At 39.5% G+C, this 14,349-nt stretch overlaps 1 protein-coding gene across 1 annotated transcript in view; it reads right to left on the reverse strand.

Annotated features, from left to right (window-relative positions):
• Positions 1–14,349, reverse strand: part of LRRC27 (leucine rich repeat containing 27) — a 76,456-nt gene that overhangs the window by 11,661 nt on the left and 50,446 nt on the right. The window contains exons 7-9 of the mRNA XM_089669195.1: positions 11,592–11,681; positions 7,748–7,835; positions 446–588 (exon numbers count right to left, since the gene is read on the reverse strand). Of these exons, the coding sequence (XP_089525321.1) occupies positions 446–588; positions 7,748–7,835; positions 11,592–11,681 (321 nt within the window). The remainder of the gene's footprint in view (positions 1–445; positions 589–7,747; positions 7,836–11,591; positions 11,682–14,349) is intronic.

The raw sequence follows: 14,349 nt of genomic DNA on the forward strand, positions 1-14,349 counted from the left end.
TTTAATGTTTCCTGGTTAACGCAGTAAAAATGATTTCTTACAGCCATTTGAGGCCAGCTAGGCTGGCTGTATGATGCCTTGTCCTCACTCCACAAGTAGCCTGTAGTACATAGCAAAGTATCATCCCTCCTTTCCCCCATTAGAGTATAGATTATTTTGCTCAGGAACTCAAACTTTCTGTAATATTGATGTCAATTATATTCACAGTTCTTATATAAGGCATTTGTATTTAATTTTAAAGTAATACTGTGAGCCCAGCACATTGTGGCAATATAAATGCTACTAATACTAGTTAGTCGCTAGCAACAGTGAGAAACTTTCCATTTGCTATTTGTGACTTTGATAATGAGCCAGGCTGAGCTTGTGTTTGGGTGTACCACAGGGCATCTAATGACACAGTTTACATTCTATCACAGTGAATATGGCCACTGTTTATAAGACAAACCTTGCTTTCTCCATTTCCTTCAATGATTGCACTGACACGATCCTTGGCATCATCTCCTGCGTTTCAACTCCAAAAGGCTTCTGCTTATCCCAGTTTTGGGAAGAATCCAGATCTGTGGCATATGGAGGAACAGCAATGGGTACCTAGGCATGTAAAATGACATGGTGACTAGTAAAAAGAGGAACTGTGTGTGTCGAAAGGGTATACAATACTTACATTCACTGCACTGTATCAGGACTACCAGAGTGCATATTGGATGTAAAACTAAATCCTACCATACATCACAAGCAATAACTTTTATATAATTTTTTTTACACCATCAAAGCATACAGGCAAATGGTGAGGGAAGCCAACATTTGGCTTCAATCAATATATACTTATTTTTTTGTAGTATGTTCCATAGCAGGCTACACTAAGGAAGGGTTTTGTAAACCTGGTATCTCAAGTCTTATAAACAGTGCATGTTTTATGGATAAACACACAAGCAAAAGTGTATCAGCACACAAGAACAAAAATTCAGTGTTAAATAGAATGCAGCTAACTAGCGCTTAGATGTGGTGGCTGCATTCGTTCTTTTTTTTTTTCCACTTTACTTACCACACCTCCTTTGCTATAATGACAATGTTCACTCACTCTACTCTACTTACTCTTTGGAGGAGCAGCATTGTCACCCTAGGACAAGAAGTGTTTGGACTATAGAACACCTCCCTTCCTAACATAGGGGGTAGATGTTCTATAGTCCTAAAACATTTTCTGATCACTTTGTTTGGGACAACATTGCAGAAAGGGCACGCGACAGTACTGGAGTTCTGGCAGGATCAACTTTTCTTTTTTTTTTGCACTTATTTAACAGTTTTAACAAAACACTTGATATATTCAACAGACTAAAAGGAAGCAAATAGGAGAACTTCATTATCACAATTTACATTTATATTAAAGAGAAACTCTGGGAAAACATTCTCATTTCAAGATCTCAACTATACCTCTTTTACTTGGCTGCATGCTGTATGCTGCTATAAATCAAAGCAACGTATCACAGTCAGGAGTCAGCATGACACCCCTGGAGCCTATAGCTTTGAAGGGGACCTGAGAGATTAATGAAGCTGCCATTCTGATGCTTGGATTTCAATGCTTTCGAAGTCACTGACCGAGAACAATTTTAGAGAGAAGTGGATCTGACTTATTTTCTAACCCTCATTTACAACATCCTAGTTCTGGGTCTGCAAATGAAAAGTATTCAAGTCAGACAAAGCAAGACATCTAACACTTCCAGAAGAAGAGTGCAATGGCAGCCCAAAATTTCAAAACAAGTCAGGAAGGGCACTCAGCAGCTCTTGGGCAAACACTGTGTTCAAGACCATTTTTTTTTGCCTATGCTTAGTTGCAAACTACTTTTAACAACTGTGAGTGATATGCTGATCTGAGTCATTCAATGATTTCTAGTGAAAACAATGCCTGCTACAACACTGGAAATCACCTCCAATATGGGGACACTGAAGACTGCAACCAAAGCTAAACAGACCCTGAGTAGTGCCCTAGGAATGCCCCATGCTCCAACAAGCCTTCTTCCCAATCATCTAAGCCACAGGCATCCAACTTTTCCTTCCTGTCGCTGGATTTGAAGATTCCCAGCCTCTGTAGGTAAGGAGAATATGGCCAGGAGGGACATTGGTAAGCTCAATGCAGCATACGGGACTGATACCGATTCCTGGACTGCAAGATTTGATGGGCTACTTAAGGAAGAAATGAAAGAGATTCACCAATAGGCAGCCGTAGATAATGACACATTCCAACTCCAAATTCTCCAACCCATACCCCTCAACTCCATGGATCCTCCCTCGTAGATTGAAAGCTCTAACAAGCAGGACCCTCTGATTACTCCTGTATTAAACTGTATTGTAATTGTACTGTCTGCCCTTAAGTAGTAAAGCACTGAGTAAACTGTTGGCGCTCTATAAATCCTGTATAATTATAATAATCATGAAACCTGTACAGTGAATATGGAAAAGGTGAGCATGGTACAGCATAATTGCATTCAACAGTTCCAACTCAGAGTGAAGGATTGAAGAACTGTAGCCAGCTGAACATTATCCACATATGCAATCTGACCGAAGCAACGACAGGCCAGGAGCTACAGCCAATAGTGACTGCCACGGATGAGAAAGACTTGGACTGGATCCACTGGGCGACTGGCTCATGGGGGATCTTTTAAACTACCCTTGAAAAGCGATTTGTAGAGTAAATTATTATGCATTGAAAAAAGAGATCATACAGGAGGACGCCCCATTCACTCCCAATCAGTATTCAGGTAAAGAGGGGCACCAGACAGTCTGTGCTGCATACCCCAGATGAACTTCTAGCCCCGTTTCTTGAAGGCCGACATCCCCATTTGTAAGTAGCTAGATCCAACTATAAATGAATATCCAGTCAGTGTCATTGTCATAGTTATTCATGAAGGTCAAGTAGGATTTGTACAAGGTCAAGAGGCAAGAGATAGTATTACGAAAACACTCTTAGACTGGGTTCACACTAATGCGTTGTGGGACACTGCATATAATTTGCACAGAAATCGCACCACATTCCTGTGCGAATTACATGCGATGTCTGTGCGGTGTAAATTGAACCATCCATTTTGTATGGCACAAGTCGCATCACATCCGCACCAAAAAGATGCAGGACCCTTTTTTTTTTACCTGTACCTGCATTGCATTGAATGGGTGTTCTCAGCAATATGATGTGATTTTTGGCAATCGCACTGCGTTTTGTGATCATTTCGGTGTCATTAATTTAACATTGACACCCACACAAGATCACATGAAAGCCATACAATTGCAAGGAAACGCAGAGGATTTGCAGCATTTCCCACACCGCATCAGTGTGTACTCGGTCTTACTGTCAAACCTCTAAAACCCCCATGTGTCTCATATCGGTAGATGTAGAACAGGATTTGCAAGACCCGGCTACCAGTTCAATGAAGATCTTGTAAGTGGGACTGAAGAGAGGTATTTAAACTAGGGGAACAGGAATGTAAAGGACAATTTCACTAAAGGTGAGGTTGTTCTTTAAAAGATAACAAAATGTGTATAAATATCTTCAGATACATATACAGGTGCCGCGCTCCATATATACAAGTGATCATATGAATAGTGCTATGAAAAAAAACTTTATGTGCTTCAAATCAGTGCAACATATAGTGCTCAACCAAATGAATGCTGATTCAATACTAAAAAATAGTCCTCTTTATGCTTTAAATATATTCAGTGACAAATTCAGTGCCGTGCCACACTCCCCGTGCTCTATAGATAGATGTGCGCTCACCTCCTTCTTTAGCCAAACACAGTGGCTAACAGCGCTTTTTGTCCTCTCAGGACTAGGTAGTAATCTTCATATTATATATCCATCCATGCCATGGATCTATATTGCCTTTTTCCTGCCACCAGAGGTCTCCCTTTTTCCTCCTTCCACACTGAGCCTCAATGGATAGTAGGGATGGTTATCAGTAGTATTTCCTCCTCCCAGTAAATTAGGATACCATGTAAGAAAGAGCCACAATAGTGCCTTATCCTTTGTGAGGTTAAATCTTTTATTGTGAATAAGTTGCCACTCACATTGTACTGTCTCCCACAGAGCTGTATCCAACAGAGCTGTGCCCAGATCCTGTGTTTGTAAATGCCGCTCGTCCACCGCGGCATCGTGACGTCAGAGCCCCTCCCCTACGCGTTACGCCACAGGGTCACGTGGCTTCATCAGGGGGAAAACAATTGGACGTCACTCCGCCCTGCTCTATATATATAGGCAGTCGGCACCATTTTCTTGTAGACCGCATGCGCGCGGCCATTTTCCTGGGGTCTATATATGCTAGTTCACTACTGATATGTATTCACATATCAACAGTTCCATACAATATACTCAACTTCGTTCCTATTGCTATTTCTGACTGCATTGTCACTATTTACAAGCCAACAGGATCTTAGCACATTTACAACTTAATCATTAGTGAGCAATAATTTATATACCTATTACATGCATGATTTTATTAAAATATATCTATACCATTTTATTTATTAACAACTGAAATATACACAATAAAAAAAAATAAATATATATATATATACCCATGTAATAACATATATATATAAATAATAAAAAATATATATTTGAAAAATATATATACCGTATAAATAAAATTAAGCCTACTTTGTATATATAAAACACACAATAGTATGTGGGGACCACTATATTACCCATAATGTATCCAATACTTAATTCTATCTTTATTTATTTATTATTCTCCTCATTCCAGATATCATATCAATAAATCATATAATAAAACCTACTTCTCCATTTATATTTTTACTATGATTGTTTTATTCTTTTAACCATAATATGAGTTATATGCTCTTCTATTGTAATTATTTTCATATTAATTTATACTACCTATATTTCATAATTATAAGTACTCATAATTACATTATTTTAATCCATTTATATATATACATAAAATCAAATAAATATGCATATACAATGAATACATCTGAATAAAAATAATTTCTATATATTATAAAAAACTATTAGCGTTAAAAAACTGTTTAAAAATTACTAATAAAACACGTTAGGTCAAATTCCTTATTTAAACCATGGGGGGCTAAACATCTCATTTCATAAATCCATTTTGACTCTTTTTTGCTTATCTCCCTTACCAAATTATCTCCTCTCCAGTGTTTTATTAGTAAATTTTAAACAGTTTTTTAACGCTAATAGTTTTTTATAATATATAGAAATTATTTTTATTCAGATGTATTCATTGTATATGCATATTTATTTGATTTTATGTATATATATAAATGGATTAAAATAATGTAATTATGAGTACTTATAATTATGAAATATAGGTAGTATAAATTAATATGAAAATAATTACAATAGAAGAGCATATAACTCATATTATGGTTAAAAGAATAAAACAATCATAGTAAAAATATAAATGGAGAAGTAGGTTTTATTATATGATTTATTGATATGATATCTGGAATGAGGAGAATAATAAATAAATAAAGATAGAATTAAGTATTGGATACATTATGGGTAATATAGTGGTCCCCACATACTATTGTGTGTTTTATATATACAAAGTAGGCTTGTTTTTATTTATACGGTATATATATTTTTCAAATATATATTTATTATTTATATATATATGTTATTACATGGGTATATATATATATATTTATATATTTTTATTGTGTATATTTCAATTGTTAATAAATAAAATGCTATAGATATATTTTAATAAAATCATGCATGTAATAGGTATATAAATTATTGCTCACTAATGATTAAGTTGTAAATGTGCTAAGATCCTGTTGGCTTGTAAATAGTGACAATGCAGTCAGAAATAGCAATAGGAACGAAGTTGAGTATATTGTATGGAACTGTTGATATGTGAATACATATCAGTAGTGAACTAGCATATATAGACCCCAGGAAAATGGCCGCGCGCATGCGGTCTACAAGAAAATGGCGCCGACTGCCTATATATATATAGAGCAGGGCGGAGTGACGTCCAATTGTTTTCCCCCTGATGAAGCCACGTGACCCTGTGGCGTAACGCGTAGGGGAGGGGCTCTGACGTCACGATGCCGCGGTGGACGAGCGGCATTTACAAACACAGGATCTGGGCACAGCTCTGTTGGATACAGCTCTGTGGGAGACAGCACAATGTGAGTGGCAACTTATTCATAATAAAAGATTTAACCTCACAAAGGATAAGGCACTATTGTGGCTCTTTCTTACATGGTATCCTAATTTACTGGGAGGAGGAAATACTACTGATAACCATCCCTACTATCCATTGAGGCTCAGTGTGGAAGGAGGAAAAAGGGAGACCTCTGGTGGCAGGAAAAAGGCAATATAGATCCATGGCATGGATGGATATATAATATGAAGATTACTACCTAGTCCTGAGAGGACAAAAAGCGCTGTTAGCCACTGTGTTTGGCTAAAGAAGGAGGTGAGCGCACATCTATCTATAGAGCACGGGGAGTGTGGCACGGCACTGAATTTGTCACTGAATATATTTAAAGCATAAAGAGGACTATTTTTTAGTATTGAATCAGCATTCATTTGGTTGAGCACTATATGTTGCACTGATTTGAAGCACATAAAGTTTTTTTTCATAGCACAATTCATATGATCACTTGTATACATGGAGCGCGGCACCTGTATATGTATCTGAAGATATATATACACATTTTGTTATATATTACATGTTTCACACAGTTAATGAGTATTGTGTAAAGTGTTGATGCACCATTTATTTGATTTAATAGTTTGGTAAATTATTTATTGCACAAGGGGAGTACCACATTTTGGCTCACGAGTATCACTATATATTGTTCATTGTTCTTTAAAAGAGAAGTATGGGATTTCAAAATAACAAACATACTTACATAGGGGGATGCTGCTTCTTTTCCCTTTGCCTCCAGAATCGAGAACTGAGCAATCAAAGACCTCTAATCTATCAGTTCTTGGTCTACAGTAAGCAGAGAGCCAGTGACTGTCGGTCTGCTTTCAGCACTGCTCCTCCAGCACTCACTGGAGTGCAAGGTTGTGGAGGGGGCAGGAGAAGCTGGCTCAACCTCTCAGTGGTGCGCTGAGAGGTAGAGCCAGCTGCCAATCAGTGTATCTTGGGTGGATCCCAACATTAAAGTCGGGATCCCTCCAGAGCCTGGCCGACAGCGGACTTTAGCTTGCTATCAGCTGAATCTGGTTCACAGGACTGCAGAACTAAGTGCACTTCTGTGACCTACAGGAGAAGTAGGACCAAAATAGCTTTGGCCTTGCTTCTCCTTTAAGTATGCACAACACCAATGGGACTAAATAGTTTATTACAGAAAATACAGACTGTATTGATAAAACAAAATGCATTTGGAAAAATCAGTCAAAGAAGATCTCTTTCATTTTTTCACTTTTCCAATTTCATTTTTTAATATCGGGAAATATAAACAAATTAGCCGATTGTTAACCATCATCTGATTCTCACTTTTAGAACTCCCCCCCCCCCAATTTTCTTTAATTAAATGCCCACATAGTTAATGTATATATTTGATGGTAATAAACCGCACAGCACTGCAGAGGATTTTGGTTCTACAAACATTTATTAATATAAAGAAGTCTTTTCTAATGTCAGAGCTATGCTCTTCAACCTCTAGCAGCCATGCATGTGATACCGCGGTGCCCTCTGCTGGCGGCACAGCTTTTAGTGAACAGCACAGATATTTGTAATGGGAAAGTCTGACATACCTCTTGATGGACCTCATTTCTCTTCTTTGCTTTTTGACTTTGCATGATTTGTGTCTGTTTTTGCCATTCTTTAAGAATTTCTTGGTTCCTTCAAGGAATTACAAAGTAGATGAATTACGAATCTGCGGGAGGTATGTTTTTCAACTTAGTGGAAGTGTAACTTACTAGAAATTGCTTCCAATAATCAATAGTGTGTATCTGATGTCACCACATACCAGTAAAACGTTTACAGGTTATTTATGAATTTATCTTTCAGAGGTAAAGCCCAACTCCAGTAAAATGTCAATTCCTCCCTTGCTGTGTGGGTTAATAGCTCATTTTGTCTAGGAGGGGGAAGAAACCGTTTTTACTTACCTGATCTTCCGCTACCCAAACAGGGGGTGCTCTGTCACGCTCCACGGTGATTGTCCCCCAGTATCATCCCACCCAACACAGAGCTATGGACCCTGCTTTAGTATTGATGACATCAAGGGCCTAGACTTCTGGATTGTGGGGGAGAAAAAGCTGCAGAGACCGTCCAAGCTAGCTGCGTGAAATAGCGAAGGATCGGGGAGTTCTTTTTTTTTTTGTTCCTCTAGACTAGGGGTGCTCAACCTTTTGAAGTGCAAGGACCACATAAGTGGTTTGTTAACCGGTCGAGGGCCACAATGAAATCAAATGCTTCAGAATTAAATTTTTTTTAATTTTGAATAGCATAATGAACATTTTCCTCCTGCAGCCACTGAATTCCAATGGGAGGGAGAGGAGTTGGCTGTGAGCGGTTGCAGGAGGAAAATGCAGAGGATCGGTTCCTGTAAATGCCGACTCTCACGTCCAAGTGTAAGACAGGGGCACAGGCCTTCTGGTGCATGGTGCAGGGTCACCACTGTGACCCGTGACGCTACACTAATGGTTTGGGGTGTGTGGTAAAAACACATCTCAAGTATGCCGTTTTACCGCCCCCAAACCATAAATGTAAAAACCCATACTGTCCTGAGCCCTCTATAAGGCTGCTTTTACATTGACGCGCTGCGGTTTACCCACACCACAGATGCAGCACTGTAATCCTGCAGCTTTTTTGCTGGTTAGCAGTGCTTTGCCATTAACTTCTATGATATCTTGCAGGTGTGGTACACTTTCAGAAAGGACACTAAACCAGCAGGACATATTAGAAGTCTATGGCTCAGTGCAGCTAACCTGCAGGGAGGGAAGCCACAGGTGCACTGCGCTGCACCTGTGGATCAGTGTGAAAGCAGCCTAGTAGTTGTTAACCCTTTCATAGGTGCTAATATGCCCAATTTCAAAAGTGCAGTGCATGTGTTGTTTAATACACTGACTTTCTTTTCCTTTTCCAGCATCTGCTGGCATCACTTTCGGTCTACAGGCTACTAGAAATGTCTCAGGTGAAGCGCACTTGATATCACTCAGCCTAAAAGAGGAGCTGGCACTACAAAGGAAACATTGGCTTATGCCATGCCTGCTTCCTCCGCTGCCGGAGTTGGCTTGATGCGCTCTGATGTTCTGGGATGGTGGGTCACCAAGCCCAGATCGCAATCAATGGGTTGACAACCCCGGGCATGCACTTCCCTGGTTTGAGGTCAAGGGCCACATCAGAGGGCTCTGAGGGCCACGGGTTGATCACCCCTGCCCTAGACCAAAATGAGAAATTAACCTTTGCAGTGCAGGCACAGCCCTAATGCAAGGAATAATTTTAGTTGCCCAGAGTTGGGCTTTAAAGTGTGCTAATTCCTTCAGGACACCTAAAACTGATATATTTTTTTTCAAGATGCTGGTGGATCATATCTCTTCTCTTACATCTTACAACCTCTCCTTGGATTTTGCTGTGCCAGGAGGCGTAGTATTGCTCCATACGTTGTTCCGTGAAAAATACAAAAACTATTCTGAAAACCCAAATTCAGTGAAAGCATGAAAAATATGCTATACATGTAATAATGTAATACCAGCCCACGACAGTTTGTGTGTGTATAGTGTATCTTCAGAAAGCACATTTTTGGATCATTACTGAAATTTACATTAAAAATATCTAAAAAATGTTTAGAAGAAATAAAGTAGCCATAGATGTGAAACAGTATAATGAATATGTGAACATGGTAATACACCACACAATGATCATTTGTTTCACTTTGGCGCTTGTCTTGCATTTTCAAACTATGTACGAATAAAGATTTCAATTATGGGTAATGGAAAATGTCTGTACAATGTATTATGTTGCTGTCGCCATTTTCATAGAAAAAACAAACAAAATTTATAAAACACTAATACACACTGCTAAGATGATTGGACTCAAGCTAATCTCTATTACAAGTAAAGTGAAAAAACCATACATTGGAGAAAAGGGAAGGTTGTAACTAAAGACGACTCGTGTATATCCACAATCAACCTCTTGCAGCCAGCCAAAGTAATGCATATGTGCGGCGGCAAAGGGGGCTTTAATGCCCATACACCACACATTTACGTCTATGGGCAGCAGAGGTTTCTGTGCAGAGTGAATGCTCACTGCGTGCTCCTAGCATGGAGACAGCGCTGTCAAAGACAGCTCTCGGTCTGCTCTGATGATTGGGAACCTGCAAGGCTGGCTCCTGATCATGTGACCACTGTGACAGAATTCACATGACAATCAGACCTTTCCGCCTCCCTCCAGTGTAAGACCCCTGTTGAAAGGAAGCCGGGGCAAACAACAGGAGTTAAAATAAAGTACTAATATACAGTTGTCTGTCTTAGGCCACATTCAGATGGCTGAATAGTAGCAGCCAGGGACAGGCAATGACAAGACTCAGTAGATTCTTGCCAGCAGTTGTAAATGCTGCCTACACACACTGTGTGCAAACATTCGCAGCTGTCAGATTTGTATTCTGTACAATCCTATGACCAGCGCCTCCGCTATCTGCATGTAACCACTCATCTGAACAGCTGCATACAAACAGAGCCTCCTACCCTGGACACAGCCAGTGTGCATCCAGGGTCTGGGTTTCTGTGAAGTTCTGGCCATTGCTGGGACAAGGTCATCCAGCACCCAGAGCAAAGATGCCAAACTGCGCCCCCCCTTCATTATTAGCCACCGCTGCATCACTGCTCGTCTCAGCCCAGTGCTGACACACAGCCACCAGTTTCTTAATACAAGAGCGCTGCTCTGGCAGGAAGGAGATGGGGGAGAGAGCACAACCTGCACCTTCTTCCTGCTCTACCTTTTCCAGCGCTGGGCTGACAGGATTAGAGATGATGTTGTAACTACACCTGTCAGCCTTGTATCAGAATGAGGTCATCCAGCACCCAGGGCAAAGATGCCAAACTGTGCCCCCCTTCATTATTAGCCACCGCTGCATCACTGCTCGTGTCAGCCCCGTGCTGACACACAGCCACCAGTTTCTTAATACAGGAGCGCTGCTCTGGCAGGAAGGAGAAGGGGGAGAGAGCACAACCTGCACCTTCTTCCTGCTCTCACCTCTTCCAGTGCTGGGCTGACAGGATTAGAGATGATGTTGTAACTACTCCTGTCAGCCTTGTATCAGAATGAGTTCACCACACGGCGCCCCCATACCTACCGTAAACAGCTGCTCCCAGGGCAGCAGCTCCTCCTGCCTATCCCTTTTCCTGGCCCAATTTCCGGCTGCAGCTAGTCAACCAGTTTGTGCACAGCCATAGAACAGGGTGTTGCTGGTTTCAGAGGTAGCATTTAGACTCCTGTGAACACAGCAAACTATCCGCTGCTATTTGCCATCTGAATGTAGCCTTGGAGACTAATCTTCAATGACCAACACCACTCCTGCTATGTCACATAAAGAATATCATGGCCACAATTACATTAATCTGCTTGGCTACACTGCAAGCAAGGAAAAAAATGTACTTCATTTTTTGATGAACCATGGCAAGTTGTTCCTTCTCTTCGGCATGTTTATTGGTTTTTGGTTTTCTTCTCTCTGTGAGTGTGGCTTGCCTATCAAGAAAATGATGTTAAGATAAATTAACAATGAGGGAAGAAGATTCTCAAAAAGAAAGAAGACAACTCATATTTACACATAGATAATATAAAAAAATCTCCTGCGCTCACATGGACTCCTACCCTAAAACCATAAGCTGCTGACACTAAACTTATACCCAAAATAAGTGAATAAACAATACAAAAAAATATAAAAGTGCAGCGCTAATTAATAATCAAAATAAATATCTGATAAATGCGTGATACAATATAAACCCAATACACCCCTCCAAACAAATCCAAAGTACTCAATACATATAAAGTGTCATGCATGTATTCCCTCACGGGGAATATCTAGTGCAAAAAGTGACAAATATATCATATATAATAATAATACAGTGGTAACACACATATAGTGCACAAAAAAGCTTCACACTCCACTCTACACTACTGATAGGATTGTGTGATCCTGAAAGCGTGCTGGCCCCTTGGGGTCTAAGGAAGGAGGTGAGGGGGCATTTTGGCCGTTAAGGATTGTCACGTGTGAATCACGTACACTGCACATTACTTTTGCATGAAGAGTGGAGTGTGAAGCTCATCATTAAGCACTGCATCATCAGTATTATTACTAATTTTGGACTTTTCTCGTATTTGAATTTTTGTTCATCTTTTTTGTGCACTATATGTGTATTACCACTGTATTATTATTATATATGATATATTTTTCACTTTTTGCACTAGATATTCCCCGTGAGGGAATACACGCATGACACTTTATATGTATTGAGTACTTTGGATTTGTTTGGAGGGGTGTATTGAGTTTATATTGTATCACGCATTTATCAGATATTTATTTTGATTATTAATTAGCGCTGCACTTTTATATTTTTTTGTATCATATTTACACATATTTCAGCAATTTTCATTTAAATTTTTTTGTCATATAGCCCCTTCACACTGTTAAATAAAAAAATAAAGGAGAAAGTTGACTTTATGTAACAGCAAAAAATATAGAAATTGTGGAAGTTCTGTAATTTAAGTGATACCCTTTATTGGCTAACCTGAGGTATTAAAGATGTAAACTACTGGGATAACTCAGATCCCTTTATTAGGCTTTATACATGATTTTAAAATCTTGCTTTTTTAAAGGGTAATTCCACTTTCCTGGAAAAAAAATAGCAAACAAAATATAGCGTATACAATTGCAACACAAGCTGAATGTTACAAGAAATTACTTGTCCTTTTCAATCTGCAGCACTGTAATGTTCTGTAAAATGCAATACAATATGGCTACTTGGAGGCGTTCTACACACAGATCGTGTACAGAACGTCCCCTGAAAACATAATTTCCTGCTTCAGTCTTTGGCTTGCTGATTTTCCCAAAGTCTGCACTAAGTTAAGTCAACATCCCCTGCAACAAAAATGTCATTTTTGGCAAGATACAGCCAAAGGGAAATCACGTGTAAAGGGATGAAGACCCTGCCATTTTCCTCAGAGACCTGCAGGTGCAACAACTGATTGATAACAGATTCATTCTGACATGGACACACAAGACAAACAAACGGCTATTTCTCCAGAATAACAAAAAGGTAGGAATCTGCAAAAATGTTTGTTAAACAGGGCAGCACAGTGGCTAAATGGTTAGCACTACCGCCTGGCAGTACTAGGGTCGCTGGTTCGAATCCCAACCCCGGCACCACCTGCCTGGAGTTTGCATGTTCTCCCTGTGACTGCGTGGGTTTCCTCCGGGTACTCCGGTTTCCTCCCACACTCCAAAGACATGCTGGTAGGTTAATTGGCTCCTGTCTAAATTGGCCCTAGTATATATATGTATGAATGTGAGTTAGGGACTTTAGGTTGTACGCGCCTTGAGGGTTAGGGACTGATGTGAATGTACAATATATATGTATGTAAAGCGCTGCGTAAATTGACGGCGCTATATAAGTACCTGAAATAAATAAATAATAAACTCCCTGCAATATACATAGACCATTGAGAGGCGAATGTTTTTTCTTAAAAAATAAAAAAAAGTTACTCTTTAATAAACCAATAAAGAGTATAAAAAATTACAAGCGTTTGCATTCTAGGGGAGGAAAAGTGTTTTGTTTACAGTCTTCCTCCCTGTTGGCTCAGGCACACTGCTCTGGATGGCTGTGCACATCACAACTATCCAGAGCAGTGTGCTTATAGTGAAAGACACACCCCCGCCCCCTAGTAAAACACTCCCTACACATAGTTAACCCTTTGATCGCCCCTCATATTAACCTCTTCCTGCCCAGTGCCATTAGTACAGTGTCAGTGCTTTTTTTTTTTTTTAGCACTGATCACTGTATTGGTGTCACTGGGGATGTCAGTGACACCAAGTCAGTTCCCCACTGTCAGAATGTCTGCCGCAGTCCCGCTAAAAGCTGCTGATTGCCGCCATTACTAGTAGCAGAAAAAAATCCTAGTATCTATACCGCCATTTGTAAACGCTATAACTTTCACGTAAATCTATTAATTTACATGTATTGGGATTTTTCTCTAGCAAAGACATTTAGCAGAATACATTTTAGCGTAAATTTATGACGAAATTTGATTTTTAAAATTTTTTTTAGTGGACATGTTTAATAGCAAAAAGTCCAAAATATAGTTTATTTTTTCAAAATTGTCGGTCTTTTTTTATTTAATTGTGCAAAAAAGTAAA

This window comes from Staurois parvus, unplaced genomic scaffold, assembly GCF_062004578.1.
Source record: "Staurois parvus isolate SC_StPar_1 unplaced genomic scaffold, SC_StPar_1.0 ptg000009l, whole genome shotgun sequence".
In the NCBI taxonomy this organism is placed as follows: Eukaryota; Metazoa; Chordata; class Amphibia; order Anura; family Ranidae; genus Staurois; species Staurois parvus.